The following is a 19,999-nucleotide window of genomic DNA, read 5'->3' on the forward strand; positions in this document are numbered from 1 at the left end:
CCTTACGTAGACGCGAGGCGGAAAAAACTGACGGAGGGATGATGTCTGGTATTGGCCGCGGTCGCGTGATCGATCGGACGCCGCTCCGCGAACGGAAGGAGGAGGATGGTACTTTAGCGCGAGAGAAATTTCCGCTCTCGCACCACAAACGCGGAACTACTTAACTTAAAAGCCGTTAAAACGACGATGTACCAAGGACGGAAGGGGGGGGGGAGGAGGAAAATGAGATTTGCTACGAAAACGTAATATCCCTAAAATACATGACAGAAGATTTCCATAAAAATCTAAGCGTAGGTCTGGCGACGTTCACGGTGAAGCTCACGTCTATTTATTTTTGCGTACAGGCGCCTCCTTTCAGAATATGATGATATTTATAATGATGTGAAAGAGCCTTATATTCACATATTTTGCAAAAATATCCTCACATCATCGTTGCCACAAATGCGTTTTGCTTTCGCTTTCTTCTAGTTCTCTTATATCACTTTTATTATTAGCTGTTTATTAATCTATTATTAACCGCGGCTTTATATAAGATTCAAAGTTCATCGAGAGAACGATAGTTTTAATCTTACCAAGAAGTGATAACTTTAAATCTCTGCATTTTTGAAATTAGGAAGACCAAAATTCTTATTTGCTAGTCATTTTTATTGACATGCAAATGAAAAGATTAAAAATTGCAAATAATTATATAAAATAAAATCACATTTTGCAATTAACAAATTTAAGTGTATGAAGAAATATCAATTTAGCGTCGAAAAAAATAATGTTAATTCTCGATACATTTTTGGATCTTTTGATTTTAAATGATATATTGTAATCACCATAAATCAATATAATTATAATTATCTCATTTATAGTTCTTAATAAAAATTAAAGAATCTCGAACTATTTATTATACTATTATATTTTACCGAAATTTTTCTCTCAATTGCGGATTAAAAAACCTTTCGAGCGATTGGTTTCATTTAAGTAACATAAATTTTCTTAACATTTTCAAATCAAATTTTATCACTTGACATTTTCTAATCTATCTACTATCTACTATTATCTAGGAAATATTTTATGTTGACTTTTATTTTTATTTTCTGTGCTTTTATCTCAAATAATGCGGCAATTAATTCATCTGTCTATTACATTGATGATTCTATCATAACTACTAATATTATTACTGTTATCATTGAAAAATCATTTTGCAGCATTTTTATTTCTATTTTGTTTTTGTAAAATCCCCGATTATTCTGTTGTTTGTGCTCGTCGCTTTATTCTGCATCTTCTCTTTATATCTTCTTTATCAAGTTATAAGCTCACGGATTTCCGTCGTCACGATCATTCAGACGATAGCTCGTCGCGCGGCGAGTCACAGTCGTAATGACGCTTTTTGTGATAGCGAAGGATTGCGGGAGCATCAGCGGGTCATTCGCACGCAAGGATCATGAGTACAAACACGTCACCGCCACCGCAGTGCTCGTACCTCGGCCGATGGCTCGATCATCGCGTCGGCGTCGGCGTTCTATGATGGTAACGGCATCGGCGTCGGCGTCGGCGTCGGCGTCGGTCTACGGAGACGCGTTCGCGCCGGGTAGCTTCGCGTCGCGGCGCTTCGCGTCGGCGTCGCTGGAATCGTCCGCGAGACGGATAGACAGTGGTGGCCAAGGCACCGTGTAAGCGCGTGTAATCGCCATATTGACCGAACTCCGGACGACAGCTCCTCGCGGGTCGCGGAGCTTTAAAGCTCGCGGTAGCTTTTTCGACCGTTGTCTGCGTTGTAATAAACGAGGGATACGCGCATAAAGTGGAGCGAGAGCTAGCGGTCCCCACGCGGAAAAAGAGGCGGCGAGAAAAAGACACGCGATAATACCGGATACGCCTTTGAACGCCGCGTCGGACAGTGAAAAGAGCTAAAGAAGAGAGAGAGAGAAAGAGAGAGAAAGGGAGAGAGAAAGATAAAGATAAGGTATAACATGCGAATGTATCAGTGACAAGTGTTCGCGCGACATTAACCAAGGGAGAATCGCGACGATCGATCGTGGTGGTGCATCCGAGTATCGGTATCGATCTTCCTACTCCGGGCATACACTCTCTCTCGAGCCACATCTTTCGAAGATTTTTTTTTCGTTAGGACCAAAGTTCCAGCATCGGATTCTGCATTGCTTCCATTTCACGCCATATCACACTTGACTCCGGACGTAGATCAACAAGAAAACGCCGACGTGCTCTGAAAATAGCAAACTGCACCTCGCTGTTCGAAATGGTACGAGAGAGAATCGACGACTTCCAACATAATTATCATCGATAAATCCGAATCTCTTCCTGAAACTGATCTTCCTAAGAAATTTTTCCGTACGACCAACCTCGCGGAGGCAACGATCAACGCTCGATCGGAAGTCTTCCGACAAGATACCGAGCGGTCAATTGACGAGAAGCTAACACGAAGATAGTCTTCAGCAGTCTACCTTGCCGGCGTGACAGCGCGCCACGGGTTCGTCTCTCCCTCTGGTCCCGACTGCTGCCAATCAATAACCGGCGCATCGACTCGCTTATTCCACTCTCCTTCCCTTTCTCTCTCTCTCTCTCTCTCTCTCTCTCTCTCTCTCTCTCTCTCTGTGCCTCATCCGTCTTATTATCTCACGTTCTTACCTTCAACACTCTTCTTTTTCTGTCTAACGCTAAATACACCAACATTCCTTCTCTATTTCCTATCGTCCTCTTCTCTTTTTATCATTCTCTCTCTTTTCTCTCTTATCTGCCTCTTTCTTTTGCGCCTTCCTTCGTGCTCGCGCGACGAACGTCTGTCAGCAACGTCAGGAACATAGGCAGACGCAGCGGCAGCATCAACAGCGATCCGTGCCAGCGGCGGCAGCGGAGGCGTTTAAGTTCAACCGTGCCAGCGCCTCGCGCAACATCTTCTAACAGGCGCGAGTACCTATTTATAATTCCGTCAAGCGCAACGGGGAACGAAAACTTGCCAGTTGCAAAGAAAAGAGATGTTGACGTGAGATCGGCGCTGGCCGGAGAGTGTGGCGCGGCGCGGCGCAGCCGCGCCTTTAAACCCCGTAATCAAAGAATGTGGTGAGACGACATCCTTCACCGCCATCAGCATCGTCGTCGACGTTCTAAAGTTTAAGAGTTCGGTCCTGGTTGATCGACCAAACGAGCGAATTTTAGCAGTCCGAAATACAGGATCGTGTATCTCTATGCAGTATAACGAATTCAATCGATCGTATCGCGCCTATTCTTAAAGAGCGAACGCCATCGGTAGTGAAGGACCTCCGCTTCCTGTTCTTCTCTGACGGGTCTCGCATCCGCGCACTCTCACCTCTCGCGCTCTCTATCTCTGTCTCTCTCTCTCTCTCTCTCTCTCTCTCTCTCTCTCTCTCTCCCCCTTTCTCTCCTACCTCGGCCGACCGACCAGTCGATCCGCGCGCGCGGCTGTCCTGTTAAGAGAGAAGGGTGGAGGGCGCCGCGAGAGGGTGACGGTGGAGTGATATCGTGGCGCGGGTGATATTAGCAAAGAGGATTGACAAGGGAAAAACGACGAACTATCGGCGGCAGCAGGAAACGGAAGAAGGCGGGAAATGGATGAACTATCATGCACGACGTCGACGACGTAACCCTTCGTTTGTTAGGGTTCGCCGTTGTTCAGTGTCGTCGCGCGACGTCGCCATCATCGTCGACGTAGTAGCGCCTCGCCCGATCGCGAGGCAAGGAACCCGCTTGGAGGCTGATTGCTCGGTGGTGCGCGTACCTATGTGTCTATCCGCGAGTCCGTGAAGGATTCGTGTGCTGGGTTGTTACGCGGTTTCGGCTGAGAGGCATTGGCGCGCGCTGGGAGCATGCGGGTTTCGGGCGAGGCCCGGCGAGGCGGCTCCGCGGGAGGACCGGGCTAAAGGAACGATCGCATATCGAAAGGGACACTCGCAAACGCGGGCACGGTGCGTCCGCGGCCGTGCCCGCACCCGCACCCCCGCATCACGGCGTCGCGCCGGTCACGCGCCGATTAGGCTGATCCTGAAGACGCGGAAAGCGAGCTGGGCTCGCTTTCGGGCGCATGGAACATGATAGAGGTAAGCTAAGACGAAGTGTGCGAACGTATTCACACTACGTCTGCCTTAAGAAAGGATTAAAGGCTCAGCACGGAACAGTAATGGAGTCGCGCTGATTTTCCCCCCGAGGAGTATTTAACTACAGCAGCCGACGTAGCGGGACGCATTGATTCTCGTGTGGATGTATACGTGGCGGATACCACACATTGATTCTACGAAAACGGAAAATTTGAAACTACATGTAAAAATTCTCCTACCGTGTATTATTCCAAACATAATTAATACTCTCTCATTTTCGGAGTTTACAAAGCCTTTCCTGATTTAGTAACATGCAAATAAACAATGCGGCTGGATTGAATATTGAAAACCGATTGCATTCAATCGTGCTTAAATTGTATAGAATTGGATTATTACAAATTAATCCTAAAATAGCATAGTCTAATAGCAATGAACAAGGATCGCTGGTTAGAATTTCACTTGAAATATCGGCAGCTACCGTTCATTCAATGTTCACATAGGGACATAACAAATTTCATTTATATGGATATACGCTTGTCTCGATCGAAATAAATTTACGGAATTATCGGACAAAGTTTGCGGGGAGAGAAACGGAGGGATTGCAGCTTGCACGTGCTTCGCGATTGCGTGCTGCATGAAGCCAACTCACCATTGGGCCATTGACATGTTGACACACGGCTTATGCGTAAACACTATCATCGTTTTAGAACTGTTTTAAACGCGTGACAGTATTTGCATCTGAGGATTGCATACGATTCTCTATCATCAAACTAACATTCAAAATTATATCGGAGGATGTCAATCATCTTTCTTGTACAAATATACATTTCTGTACAAATGTCACTATATTAACGATCTAAGATGAACCAATAATAATTAACAAATAATTTATTTATTATTTATTATTATTCATTTAATGTTGATTCAAATTTTATATATTGATTATTTTTTTTAATAAAATATAACTGCGCAACTTTAATTCTTTTTGTAATTTTATATATTTCTTTTACTTCGTTAACTATTTGTTTATTTTTTACAATTATTAGTCATTAAGTTTAATTTTTAATAAATATAAAATTATAAATTGATTAACAACATTATTTCTATGAAATTATATTATTTTAAATTTTATCAGAAATAATCTGGTAATGTTTGCGGATATGTGTATCTCAGTAATATAAGCTTTGATTATTATATTCAAGCTATCTTGAAGCTAACTTATACAAAATTCAAAGCTCGCAATCAATCGCCTAGCACGAAGTATTTCCTAAATTTCGCAGTGTTCTCCGTAAGCAACGGCTTGTTTCCACAATGTCTGCCAAAACAAATCGCGCCTGGAGATTATTGAAATTTGCATCGTTATATTGTCTCGTAATCGAAGTCTTGTTTTCGGAGAGATGATCCCCGTGATATCCGCACGGACTAAAATTCGCCTCGTGTAAATCGCGTGATGTGTTTTTACGAAGCAGCCGCTCGAAGCGCGATTTTTGCGCGTGGTCTCTTCTATTTTCCGACCGCTCTAAATCGCCGTGCTTGCATAAATATACGGCTGATTTATATCGCACTATAAGCGATTAAACGACGATCCTCTTTTCAATCTCTCCCAATCCCAGTTGCCCAATTTCCTCTCCCGTCTGTTTTTCTCTTTTCCCTTTCTTTTTTTTTTTCCATCGTCTTTACGCGCGCAGCTTATTCGTATGCGCCACCACGTTTACTCGCGGATACACGTGTACACTTTACGCCAGTGCCCGCTGTTTATCAACCTCTGCCCACATCCCCTATAAGCTACTGTCCGATGTAGTCGTTATCGCGCGAGGTCGCACGGAGAGAGCGGGTCATCGATATACAATGCGGTATAAAAATAAAGGGTCGAACGCGGCTACGTGCATCTGTGCAGGCGGGTATAACCCAAACTTCATTCCGCGAATCTCGTTTGTGCTGCGAGAGAAAATGGGCAAGCCAGCGCTGAATATTTCCGCGAGGTTTAGATGCTGGAATAAATTCATGAGCTCGAGATTTCGTTCGTTTGTTTACGAGGTATTTTTCTTGCGTTTAAGGCGGATCGAGAGAAGACGCAGGATTCTAAATTATGCGAATTGCGTCGAGACTAATATTTAGCGATATTCTATTTTCGCTCGGATTTTGATCGTTAAAATGAAATATTATTTTTCTCGTTGATATTTGATGTTATATGTTTTTTTTTTTTTTTTTTTTATGTAAGTTCGCAAAAGGGAGGAAGAGAAGATAGAAATATGTTCACATGGCAACAAACTTGATTATCGATTTGCTCTATAAAAACTAGAACATTATGAGTAAAAGTACAAACGTCAAAATTTATTGAGATACGATTGGAAATGTACTGATTTCGAATTGAGATCGCGTTCTTAAATATGGCATTAAGGGTTTAATCCTCTCCTTAGACTTTCTCCGAGAATCCAATATCGGTCAGCTCAGCCGTCTGGCGATCATGAATTTTAAATACCGGAGACCTCGAACGGAACGGCGAACGGAAGAATAATAAATCTCCAGCTACATCTCTCACTTCGATATCGTCATCCGGGCTGCGCTGAAAATACAAGCCAATCGATACGTGCAGCTGAGCGTACGACAATCGTATCCGAACTAATTGGTTGCTTTTTGAAGGCTTATGTGTCAATTATCAACCAGCTTATTTTGACTAGAGCTTCACTTTATCGTATTGCCACATACGAGTAGATTATTGTGTTCTCTTCCTAGAATTTGTTATTTATGAACTTATTTAAATGAGAATTTAACGATCATTGTTCTCGTTCTAAATACTTTATTAAAACTTATTTTTTATATATAACGAATCCTTTTTCTGTTATTTTCAAGTCTTTTCAAGTCTTTTTTCAAGTTATTTTCATGATTTTTTTGTGATCACTGCTAGTATATTGATGCAAGATATAAAAAGAATATCTATTATTTTTATGAGTTAACGTAAGGATTAACGTAATTATAAAATATTTGTTATTTAACTTTGTACCAATATATGTTGTTGTGACTTACGTGTCGATATAAGAACACGCGTGTATGCGGGAAATTGCCCCGAATACTGGTTTCGCTTACTTAATTATCGTATAAAGACTTGGCTTTATTGTTTTTCGAAGACTCGGTTTCTATTACGCGTTGAGGTCTCGGTCTATATAAAATCTCGATTTACGGATCCATGCACTATTCGAGTCAGACTCGCTCTTCTCTCTACTCTTATTTAAGTAAAATCAACAGCTATAATTCGGCTAATCACGGTCCGAGGATAGCGCATTATCTTTATCGCGAGGATTTTCGAGTCGCAAAACGCGGAGTTTTATCTGGTAAAGGCGACGACATCAGGGAAGCTGCATTGTATGAGTTTTTTATGTTTGACGACTGATGTGACTCCGCTCGTCTTGTGAGGCGTCTATGGTCGCTACATATGTGCTAATTGCAAAGGGTATTTGCACCAAAGAACATTATCAGTTTATATTCGTGCGCACATTTTTAAAAAGATTCAATGTCAGCGCTATCTCGCGTAAATAAATCAAGAAATCGACAAGTGCTCCATTGTGTTCTGGAAGCCACTGATTTAATAGAACTATTCTTAGATTCGGGATAAACTTGTATGCACGTAGTGCGCGGATTCAGAAGGCGAATGTCGCTTGCAGATGTCGAGTGGACTTGGTGCAACCGCAATGGGGATCGGCGTTAGTCACGGCACAGGCGGCGAAGGTGTAGCTGGTGGTTGCCGCCTCCGTGCACAGAACCAAGGCCAGGCCTCAGGGTCTACGATGCAGCACAGTAATCCGCAACAATCGTCTCAGCAGCAGCAGCAACAGCAACAACAGCAACAGTCACAGCAGCAGCAGCAACAGGCGCCCGCGTCGCAGCAGCAGTCGCAGCAACAGCAACGCCAGGCAGGATTCACGAGCCGATCGAAGAAAGACAACTGTTGCCTATGCTGGTGTTGTTGCTGCAGTTGCTCGTGGTATTATCGATCCTGCCTGATCAATCTCTTACATTGATGCGGCTGATGTTGAAAAAAATTTACTATGTTAAAAAAAATTTATTTGGAAAAAATTTACTTGAAAAAAATTTACTTGGAAGTCAAGCAATGGCATTTTATTAGACGTTTTTTTTTATAATTTTATATTTTTAATTTTATATTTTTAATATTTTCTTTAAAGAATAGAAGACGAATCAAATTATTTACCAGTGATCTTGTCGATTATTAAGTACGTCTTCTTTAATAATGACATATCATATCGATTTAATTCTTGAAGCAGACGCACCAATGTACGAAATGTTTTTTTCTAAATAATGAATAATGATACGCGATTCATAATGACAATGGGCAAATTGTTAATGAGCGCAAAGGGATCTCTTGCGCGAAAAGATTTCAATTTTTACCCTGTAATTACATATTACTAACAAAATAAAACAAAACATTAGCACAAAGAATTTTCATTATCAATAGTACAAAGTAGATGAGCACATATGACTTGTAACGTGTTATTATCGTTATCGCGCGGCTATTTTCGTGCTTACTTCATCTAGTGAACCTCTCACCATTGAAACGATATCGGTCCATTGTCTTTAAACTCTCACGTGTGATCCATTTATTGCCGTGCAGACGTACCTACATATTGCCTTTCTGTGTTTCATGCCACAAGTAGGAATAAATGGTAAGCAGGCCACGGACTGTGTGCGTTAATGCTGCTTGTATGTTATGTCGATGATGATGCTATCGTAATGCACGTATTACGGCTCACAGAAACGGGGTTATGCACATACCACGCATCCTTCCTACGCGAGCCATCTTCGCAGATTATATGCGAATAGCCTACTCATTCTGAGCTGGCATCGACCCGAAAGAGTTTACCTAAAGTGCAATGGCGTTTCCTGAATCCTTACCACAGAAATATGCGTCTGTAAGGAAACTTGGTCGTTTCATTAGAAGAAATCTTTCTAAAAATACGTATTTTTATACGTAACTCTCTTCAATTTAGCGCCATTTAAGGTTTTCTACTTACTTCATGTTGCGCAATGTTATATTTTTCCTTTACTCTTGAAGACACCAACGCACTCGAGATATAACAGTCTAAAGCTTCATTTAAAAACAATTAATATTATAGTTATATAAAATTATAATTTTTAGTAATTGTCTATTTTTTATAATAATTCTAAATAAAAGATATTTTTGAAAGGAACAATTTTGTTGAAATAAAATTTCAATAAATGATAAAATATCTACAAAATTAGAGTGTTTTGTAATATTTTACACCAAATGAAATAGCACACGTGAGAAATATAAAATTGCCGAATATTATTTTTTTATTTAGTCACGTGGAAAATTGTTTAGAAATATAATTATAATTGCTTTAGAGGGCAGCCGAAACAATCATTTTTCTCAATCATCTGCTAAGTGACTAAGTCGCGTAAACCGTTCAGAGTCGCCATTTATTTCCGCAGTTGTGGTTCGTAAACGCCATAGGACAACCGCGTCATCAAGCACAAAGAATCGGCCTTCCAATGACCCGATTCCTGTTCCTGTTATCGACACGATTAATATTTTTTCTCGGTTCGATGCTAGCCGTTCACATGTCTTTGTATCTCGCATTATTCGCAGTCTCAATTAAATTAGCTATCCTGACAGTCGTTAGTCATCCATTATCATTTCCTACTGTATTCGTGTGCGTGTCTGCCGGATTATATTCCTCCCTTCACTGCTCATTTTATATCTCTTCATTTCCCGAGGTTACCAAGTTTAATATTCATTTCCTACACATCTTCTCTGCCCCTCGGCTGTCTGTCATTACTTTCACGTTCGCGTTTCTTCAGTCATCCTCATATTCGCCAACGACAATCACCAAGCATTATCGTCGTACGATCGTTGTAATTAACGCGATGGTTCACAGTCATTAATACAATTAATTTAATATAATACATTTTAATTTGAATGATAAAACAAATTACACGTCAGAATTATCAATACTTAATATCAATACAGAATATCAATACTTAAAAGTATAATTTTATTTACAACAATTGTACGACAAGAAGCACAACGAATTGCTATACTTAATTATTTTAATTATGCAATGATAATGATTAAAATTTAAATATTATATATAAAAAAATTATTCTTTTCCAACATGAAAATCTGATGATGAAAGCTGTTAGAAATAGTTAGAAATTTTTTTTGTCATGGTGACATTACTCTCCTATTCACTAAACCACATCGCTTATTTCACATTCCATGCGTTGTTAATGACAATGAGATGCCTGCAATAGTTCTAACGTGCGCTGTCGTCTCAGTTTGGCGGCAGTGGGCGGTAATTCGACGGGAACCGGCGGTGCAGGTGATCAGGGAAAGAAAAAAGGCAACGCCGGTGTTGGTGGCGAACACGGCGGCGGTATTGTCGTCTCCGACTTTGCGGGTGCAGGTGCGGGTAACGGTCTCGACGGACTAGACGGCTTCGACGGCGGTCTAGAACGTTGCAGCTTGGAGGAGGTCCGATCCTGGGGTTCCTCCTTCGACAAACTCATGAAGAGCGCCGCTGGTCGCAAACTCTTTAGAGAGTTTCTCGTAAGCGAGTATAGCGAGGAGAACATCGCCTTTTGGCTTGCCTGCGAGCAACTCAAGAGGGAGAGCAATCCCGAGACGATCGAGGAGAAGGCGCGCTATATTTACGAGGATTACATATCCATACTTTCGCCAAAGGAAGTGAGTAAACTCTCCATTTGCTATCGCATAAAACTCTTATTTAATTCGTTATGAAGTATCCTTAACGTAACTTAATCGAAGCGCTCAGAAGCCAGCAAATGACTGCTGATCTCTTATTTACGTCTACAGCTTTGTAAAATAATATAATCATAGTTTTTTTTTTTCATAAAAGTAAGATTTTATTTTTGTATTACTATTTATCTTTAGAGAGGCTACTATAGTAGTGCTGAAACAATATTTTATATTTTAAAGCAATAAATATCGTGAATTATAATAAATTATAATAAATTTTGCTCAAGAGAAAGCTGGAAGATTTTAAAAATAGACCCCCTCTCTTCTAAAGGTTAATGTATAATTACTAGCGATAATTAAAATTATTAGTTATTTGAGACAAGTTTTTATATCCTTTATGTATTCTCGTATATCTTTTTCATATATCTTTTTAATTTATTTGGCAATTTTTAAATATTTTTAATTGATTAATTTAATTTATTACTCTCTCTTTGTATTTTTTCTCACGATTATTCGACCGATTTAATAAAATTTTGCTCTTGACAAAATATGATAAAAAATAATTATAAATGCTTTTAATATATATATAATCGATATATTATTTTAAGAAATCAAATATATTATATTAATATTGCGAGAGGTATCTCGCAATATTTAACACGATCTTTTTTACATTTTCTCATAAAATTAGTTATGCGATTGCAATTATTAATATTATATACATTAATATTTTCAATGTGTGAGTATTGCAAAACAGTTATAATTATTTTACATGATGCTTGAAACTACTACGATACTAATATAAGAATTCTCATTTTTCTGGAAAAACCTGCTATACACACTATTATGGTATATTTGACGGAAGTAGAGATAACGTCAACCTAGAAATATATAAGCAATTTCTAAACATATAACCATCTAGTTAATATAATGGCACATGCAGCGGCATGCGATCTTTATCTGCTACTTTGAATAGCCCGTGCAATGCATCATAAACATTTATACATTTCATAACGTAGAATAATTCCGACACTTCCAAAGCTATTAAATTTGACGGTAGAATCGATAACGTGTTATAGGATGTATTATTTAATTGCGCCCTTTTATCGAATGCGGAAAATCCAGTATAAACGCGCAGAAATTAGAAAAACGATTCGGTAAAGTTAAATGCAGTTTGATGCAAAGAGGGATGTACTTTTGCAATATACTGTTTGGTTTGAGAAAAGCTGCGAATGCGCGTGACTGATTTCTTCCATATTAACTAACTGACCTAGTGACCCAGTGACCCCTTTAACAATTTATTCAGCCGTCCAAACAGGGCGAATGCACGAACCTTCTTTTACCATTTGAACATTACAGCAAATTGTACGGTGCACGTCCGTACGTTATTGCAATCACGTAGATAGTTTTACGAGATAACGTAAAAAAAATCGTGTTAAAGGTACCTCTCATACACATTACAGCCTATAATTCTCGGAAAGTTTTTTTCATCATTGTTTATAACTTTGAACATATATTTTGTGATAAAGAAAGATTGTTGCGAAATTAAGTCAAAAGATTTACATATTACAGGCCTTACGTATCTTCATCTTTGAAGTCATTAATCAGGAGAAATCTATTTTTGAAAAATCAATTTATGTAGTTAAATAAAAAAATAGGATTTTGCAACGTTAATAATTTTTATTGTGTATTATTATTTTTTCTAGAGAGATATGTAAATATTATAGAGAGAGGATTATAAAAAAATCTTAACATTTTATATAAAAAAATGTAAATTACATGTGACTAGCAGTCCGCAAATTAAAAACAGTATAATTACTTGCAATTTTGTAAGATATTCTTTCTTATATGTAATTAACAATATTACAAAAATTTCACGTGATTCATGTTTTTTGTTCACATTTGTAGGTGAGTTTGGATTCACGGGTACGGGAAATTGTGAATCGCAACATGGTGGAGCCTACACCGCACACCTTTGACGAGGCGCAGCTTCAAATCTACACCCTAATGCATCGGGACTCGTATCCGCGCTTTGTCAACAGTGAGATTTACCGGAGGGTGGCCAGGATGAATAGTAGCGGTCCGCCCAGCCCGAGCACCCAAGAACACAGTGGAAAGACAAAAAGCAAGCGGGGGGCAACGTAATCGTGATCGTGATGGTCCAGAGACGTCGGGGGCGCGGACCAAGATCTCTAAAATCAAGCACCTTCATTAAAGCCACGCGTCGATCGGCCGAACCGTTCGACAAGGGTTTGCAACTACCCTCCTCGTCGGAGAGCCTCCGTCGAGGCGAGGGATCATCCGAGCGGACATGGCCGACGAAGTTAATCCCTCTCGAAGGAGGGAACCTCCATCCCCTCGGGTAAACGACGAGCTTTCTGATCGCATCAGATTGCTTGCACGAAAGCCAGGAGCTTGTTCAGTGATTCGCTCTTCCACACGAAGGCGCAACGGGGCCACGTAATCGCGCTCGCCATTGCGCGCGAGCCGTTACGACACCGATGATGATGATGATGTTAATGATGATGATGATGGTGATGATGATGATGATGATGATGATGATGATGATGATGATGATGATGATGATGATGATGATGATGATGATGATTGATGATGATAATGATGATGATGATGATGATGATGATGACGATGATGATAATGGACTGAACGTATGACACGAGATCGCGATCGCAGTCGGTCGCGTAGATCACAAATCACGGCGTTCCACTTTCAAAAGTCCGATGCAGGGCGCATGCAGGCGGGACGGTGGATCGTAACCGGAGAAAGGAAGGTCACGCGATCGCACGGGGATGGCAGGCACCATCGCGAACACCATCGATCCTCCTATGTCCCTCGAAACTCGCGATCTACCCTCGTCGTAACTTAAAAGAAGCCCATCGTAGAAGATCGACCCGAACTCGCGAGCTTCCCTTTTCTCTTTCGCTCTCCTCGGCTTAAGCGAATTCGATTTGGATCAAACTTATGTCTTTCACAATCCTTAACGAATAATCGAAATACCCTCTTGTACTTCTCGAAGAAGAATTCGGAGAATAATCTTAATTATAACATTTAATAAAATTTACGCATGTAAAATGGCCGATGATATGATTCTAATTCAGTTTGCCAAAGACCAAGTAGATTGAAAGGGATTAATCATTTAATTTAAGTCCATTACATTCGATGAAACGAGATGCTTACCATATTTATCTAATGCGTTCAGTTAGTGATAATGATAATTGCCACATATTTCTAATTCGATTTATTCGACTGAAAATGTAAACACGCATTTTTCTGGAAGAACAAGCTCTGAAGGCTCGCGAATTGAATTTTCGAGGAATAATGGATATTTATCTCTTTCTCAGGACGCAATTAATCCCGGGCGCATTGCGATTGTGTCTCCTGTGATCTTATAATTAACGCATATTGCAAAGATTCGTTGAGAATAACGCGTGTTTTTGTGAAGATAGGTTTAATCTGCTCAAGATCGAATTTACCATTCTCTCTCTCTCTCTCTCTCTCTCTCTCTCTCTCTCTCTCTCTCTCTCTCTCTCTCTCCCCCCTCTCTATCTATCTATCTATCTATCTATCTATTTATCTATCTCTTTCTCTCATTCTCCCTCTCTCTTTCTCTCTATTTCTCTCTCGTTTCCGCGACGTTTACCTTCTATGGATATGGGAGAATCAAGTTAACAGCCCGCCGTAACTTCAGGGTAATGCATTTTTTATCGCGCGCATTTTTCTATAATCACCAGTAGTCCACAAGTTTTCCTCCTCGGAAGGTCACGAAATCGTTCGTATTTATTCGAAAGAACGAGGAGAATATCGAAAGGAAGAGAAAATGGGAGATCGCATCATTTTCTCGAGCATTATTATTAAGGGTTACTTCGATTCGTTCGCTTTCACTGCACTTTTACGACTTACCGATGGACAGGGATCTTCGCCACTTTCTGGTGCGTCATCCCCATGGCGGATATTGAGCTACTGCCAGCGAGAACACACCAAAGATCGAACATGCGTCGAAGCCAACTACTAATCTGACGATCACCAAAGAATGACACTCGATCGACATAAATCACACGCATACGCACACACGATTACGCATACACACGCACATACACATATATATGTGTACAGAGACACACGCACACATATACCCACGCTGACGCAAAAAGCGTGTACGCTCGTATAGAATCTAGTCATTGTCACGCGATCGTGGAGAAAAAAGGCCTAAGCATGAGAAAAACAAATATATCCTCGAACTCGCGCGAAAAGTCGAAGTTGTCGCATCGAAATTGGACTGTCATCGTTAATACGTTAATGGGAGCGATGAAGGAGAAGAAGCGCGAAGAGAGAAAGAGAGAGAAAAAGAGAAATTTAACGGAAGCGGCGTTCGACGAAAAGCGGTGAGGCGTCGCGGTGTGGATACATCTTTTAACACACTAATTTATAAGTATATAATTATGAGATAGGATTTAAAATAAAATAAATTCAAATAAAGTAAAAGAAAGAGATACGACGTGATGACTCGTCGTATGTTTGTGAGCGGTGCACGATCGAAAAGCGAGCATCATTCGCGCCGCGGCGCCCGCTTGCTATCAGTTGCTATTTCTTCTCGGCCGCGATGCGCTTCGACTCGAACGATCTACTTCGTCTTCGGATTTATCTTCTGCTTACAAAAGTGTTGCAGAGAATATTCCCTGCGATATTTTTATATCTGAGATCCATTGCGATATGCGCATCGTACTGCGCTTGACGGTTATAAGTGCTGAGGAATGATCGTTACAATGATCGTTACAGAATATTACATTACAATACGAAGAAGTGTGGAAAAAGATGGGACTAATGTTAAACGCAAAGCTTAATAATAATATCTAGTTTTAAATAAAGTAATATCTCGAAGAAACTCCTCGGCATTTATATCTACGTCGGACGCGCAAAACTCACGTAATGAATGTCAGATGTAAATTTGCCACCATTGTTGACATCTCGTCTCACGTCGTGAGACCGATCTTTGCGATCGCGAGATCGACGTTCGGCCGAGGTCGCGACGGCGTATCGCAAGCTCAAGAGACTCATGTTACACTTATGTACTTAACTCTTTTTTATTTTTCCTCTCGCGAAACAATATACTCTCAGGAAAACTCGCTGAAGCTCATCGGCAAACGACGGACGGTAATATTTGCCGCACTATGACCAGAAAAGCGATAATCTTTCGAGCGCATCGCGGCGCGTCCGCGCGATCTACATTTGCGACATAGATCGGTATATACGTCGCGACAAATAGACATGTCAAAGCATATACATGCCACGTAACAAAAAAAAAAAAGGCGCACCTACACTCCCGAAGATCATCGTAATCGGGAGACGTGAAGCGATATATGAGCGCGCATCTCTCTAGTCAAATCGAAGTCGTTTGGTATCGTCGCGAGCGGATAGCACAAGCGACAACACTCGCACAGTCAGTCACGTTTGGCTACTGCCCTGTAGATAATATATAGATAGGTATAATGAACGAAGAGAATTAATGATTATAAATATAAATATATAAATATATATATATATATATATATATAAATATAAAGAGAGAAAAAAATATATATATAAATATACAGAAAAATATGTACTATGTTCCACATAGGTGCCGAATGCGAGCATGCCGAGTATGAGAGAATGCGAGAGATTGATGCGTGACTCTTTTTAATCTTCGATTTTTTGTTCGACGCGAGGACAGCCCCGTCCGCCGCGACCGAAAACGAAAGATGACGGTACCTAGTGGAGATCTTAATTCTGGCATCTGCCATGCTCACGTGACACCGATACGGAAGACGAAAGAGATACAGTGAAGAACGGAATGAGAATTGCGCGATTAGACCAAGAGAAGAAGAAGAAAGAGCGATAATAGGCGTAAATGTCCCTTTAAGACTTGTAAATGCAATATTATCATCTTATTATTATCGTCGGTTTTATATCGTGGTAGAGTAATTATCATTATTATCGTTATTATGCGACTCTAATGTTGTTATCTTCATTATTGTAAATTTTTATTTTATTGCTTTTATTTGTTGCAATTTTTGCAGACAGGTCGCAAGAAGTATGTGATATAGAAATTTTGTGATATAGAAGTTAAATGTCTTTGTCAAAAGCACTCGCTCTCTCCTCTTTTATCTTTAGCCAGGGCTGTTCATTTAGGACCTCAACGCGACTTCCGGAGGCCTCGCGTCGGCATCGTCGATGAAATTAAGCGGTGAGATTGCTCGAACGTCGTCTTCACTAATAAACGCACAATTTTCTCAACCTTCGATCCCCTGCTTCTTTTTTCACGAGGATATCTCCCTTAAAATCTGTTTAGGGCGGAGAGGTAAGGGCATGCGATTAGACCCATTATTTGCACAGCTGCGATCGTGAGCATGAATCTCTCCCAATCTTTGCATATTTTAGCTTTTTAGTTTTTATTTTCAAGACAATCGTAAATCCGTTCAACGCAACGTGTGCAGGTAAGTAATCTACGAATCCTTAAGTAAATTCCAATTTATCTTGTTACAGTATACAATATATAAATCCAGTCATTAAATTTTACCATTCGGAAAAGTACACTCAAGAGGAAGTCTCCTGAAAAAATGTCAGAAATATTGCCACAAATTTTAAATTAATATCTTTATTTATTACATTGATTTTTGTAATTGATTTTTATTTTATGCCAAGAAAACTCAACAATGGTTAATAAAAAAAACTTAAAAACATTCTTCATTGAAAAATTTCGAAACTAACTGACTTCAAGATTTATTTACGCGATGTAGAAGCAATATTTTATTGTTTTCATTTAATATTTAAAATTCTGTGTTTAATTTCACAATATTTTTATTAAACTACCTGTCATATTATTTCACAACCTGGAAATCTATTTTATCATGTAAATTGCAAAATAGATAGATAGGTTGATTGTAAATATCATCATAGTCGACAGCGTTTTTCCATACAAAATTACTGATAACAGAACTTACATGCGTAATGCATTATGCGTCAGCATTTGTCCATGAAAAGTCGTTTGTATTATTAGTTCTACTAATGCTGCCAACGAAGCAAGTTTGTTGCAAATTTGAGTACGTACGTTTTCAATAAAAGATATTTCTTTATAGATTAAATAAAACGTAAAATAAAATAAATTCTTAATTTATCGAACAGAAATAATAAGAAAAAAACGTAAATTTAAAATATTGCAAGCTCTGGTTTTAAACATCATTTATAACTTTTATTGTTCAGAATCAAGTTAAAAGTTAGATTGTCAAAAAATTGCATTTGATTAATTATTTCTGCAAAATACTTCTACCAAAGGAGAAAAAGAAACAATACACTTCGACAAAATAATTGTTTCCAACAAAGTAAGAAACAAAACAAAAATCGACAGCCGACACATCAGATTCAATATTTTAAGATTAACTGTTCACAAAATGAGAGTATCAATTCTGATCCTTTGTCTAACCGTGATGTACGGATCCTGCCGAACAATTGGTGAAGAAAAAATTAATTTCATAAAAAAGACAAGTAAGTTTTAAAATGTATTATAAGAATATGATTAAAATATATAACGTTTTTATTTAAAAATGTTTTAACTTATCATGGAATTACATTGTCATACTTTTTAAAGTTATAATATTAAATATCATCCTAAGAGGATTATAAATAAATTTTTTTTAGTTACGAACGTTTCTATATGAAGTATATACTCTGTTAAATTATTATCATTATTTTTCTATGCTTTTTTTGAAATTAATCAAAATTTTATAATATTTAAATGATAAATAGTTATTTGATGCAATATTCCAACATAAATATAATATATATGTTTTATATAAATAAAATATAAATTAATATAGAATTTAATATTTGTATCACAATAATTATTTTGTTATTATTATTATTATTATTATTATTATATAATTTTTAGATAATGAAGATTATAAACTGGACTATGCAAATGTACCTTTCGAAAAATCTCTTTCAAGGCAGAGAAGAGATAGTCTATCGCAGATAGTTTCATCGATGAAGTACAATGTTAGAAATGAAATTCCAGATTTAATATTCTTTGTATACGGTATAATGACTAGGCAAAAAGATTTGTGCCCCAAAAACATATCTAGCGAAGACTTAATCGAATCGCTTATGAATATTACTACAGAACCGATCAAAACGTTCAAAGCCATTGTATGCTACATACAAGTAATTGGAAACCAAAATTCAAATGCATTACTACAAGAAGCAATTAATTTCTTTAAGAAATTCTTGCCGAAATTGAATGAAATAGCGGAAAGTAGTTCTTCCAGCTTGGAGCCTATAATCTATATACTTAATATAATTAATTTAATATTACAAATGTACGGATATGGTTCATAAATTTAAATTTCTATTCTTAAAAGCAAATTAAAATTACGAATTTATAATGCATTTCAAATAAATCTATCTATATAAATCTTTATCTTGATTATCTTATGGCTTGTTAGTTTAAAACAAGATTAATAATAATAATAAATGTTTGTTACAACGTCATCTTGAATGAATGTACGTATAGGAAAAAGTTATTCAACAAGATAAAGCGTTAAAAATTCTTAGATGAAATTAATGTAACACAAAATGTGACAAATTATTATCTATAAATAATTTAAATAATATATTTATGCAATTCTTATTTTGTTTTTGATTTTATTTATTGTATTCGATTATAATTGATATTATTGATATTATATATTTACATTATTGTTATTATTATTGATATTATGCTAGATTATATCCTTTCGATAAACCTTATATGCTAAAAAAAATAATGAATAAAATATGAATTCAAAATGAAAGAATAAAATAAGTATGAAAATCTTTTATCTACTTTTATTCTCTTGTATAATAAAAAATCATCACAAATATATATGAGATACAGATGAGATAGACTTATAAAAATATTATTTTACAAATATATCTACATTTCCAAGAAAATAATAATCATACAGAATAAGCATTGATCACATTTAGTAATTTTATTTTACAATTTTATTGAAAATTTTCTCTATGTTTGCTGTGATATCAAATTATACTTCTAAATCAGGAAGTATAATCTATAATCTCAGCACATATAAAACATTCAATAGTTGACAAAATAAACGTTCTGCTGAACGTGACTGTTAATATAGATAAATAATCTTCTAAATAATAATTT

At 38.1% G+C, this 19,999-nt stretch overlaps 2 protein-coding genes across 5 annotated transcripts; both read left to right on the forward strand.

The window, feature by feature from the left end:
* The first annotated feature begins 1,072 nt into the window (after positions 1-1,072).
* Positions 1,073-17,093, forward strand: Dhit (regulator of G protein signaling double hit). Of its 4 annotated transcripts, none has more exons than XM_011633386.2 (5): positions 1,073-4,064; positions 7,724-8,043; positions 8,729-8,740; positions 10,374-10,782; positions 12,703-17,093. In XM_011633386.2, the coding sequence occupies exons 1-5, from the start codon at positions 4,056-4,058 to the stop codon at positions 12,937-12,939; spliced, it is 987 nt and encodes a 328-aa protein (XP_011631688.2). In that variant the 5' UTR covers positions 1,073-4,055; the 3' UTR covers positions 12,940-17,093. The 4 variants fall into 4 exon arrangements, with proteins under 4 accessions (XP_011631688.2, XP_011631689.2, XP_011631691.2 ...); XM_011633387.2 differs by having other exon boundaries at positions 7,724-8,040; XM_011633389.2 differs by lacking the exon at positions 8,729-8,740 and having other exon boundaries at positions 1,076-4,064.
* Positions 17,094-17,232: 139 nt separating this feature from the next.
* LOC105423591 (uncharacterized) lies at positions 17,233-19,660 on the forward strand. Its single transcript, XM_011633391.3, has 2 exons — positions 17,233-18,336; positions 18,740-19,660. Exons 1-2 carry the CDS (start codon positions 18,243-18,245, stop codon positions 19,183-19,185), a joined length of 540 nt encoding a protein of 179 aa, XP_011631693.2. The 5' UTR covers positions 17,233-18,242; the 3' UTR covers positions 19,186-19,660.
* The last annotated feature ends 339 nt before the right edge of the window (positions 19,661-19,999 follow it).

The sequence above is a fragment of the Pogonomyrmex barbatus genome, unplaced genomic scaffold (assembly GCF_055798465.1).
Source record: "Pogonomyrmex barbatus isolate J1 unplaced genomic scaffold, ASM5579846v1 scaffold4, whole genome shotgun sequence".
NCBI lineage: Eukaryota > Metazoa > Arthropoda > Insecta > Hymenoptera > Formicidae > Pogonomyrmex > Pogonomyrmex barbatus.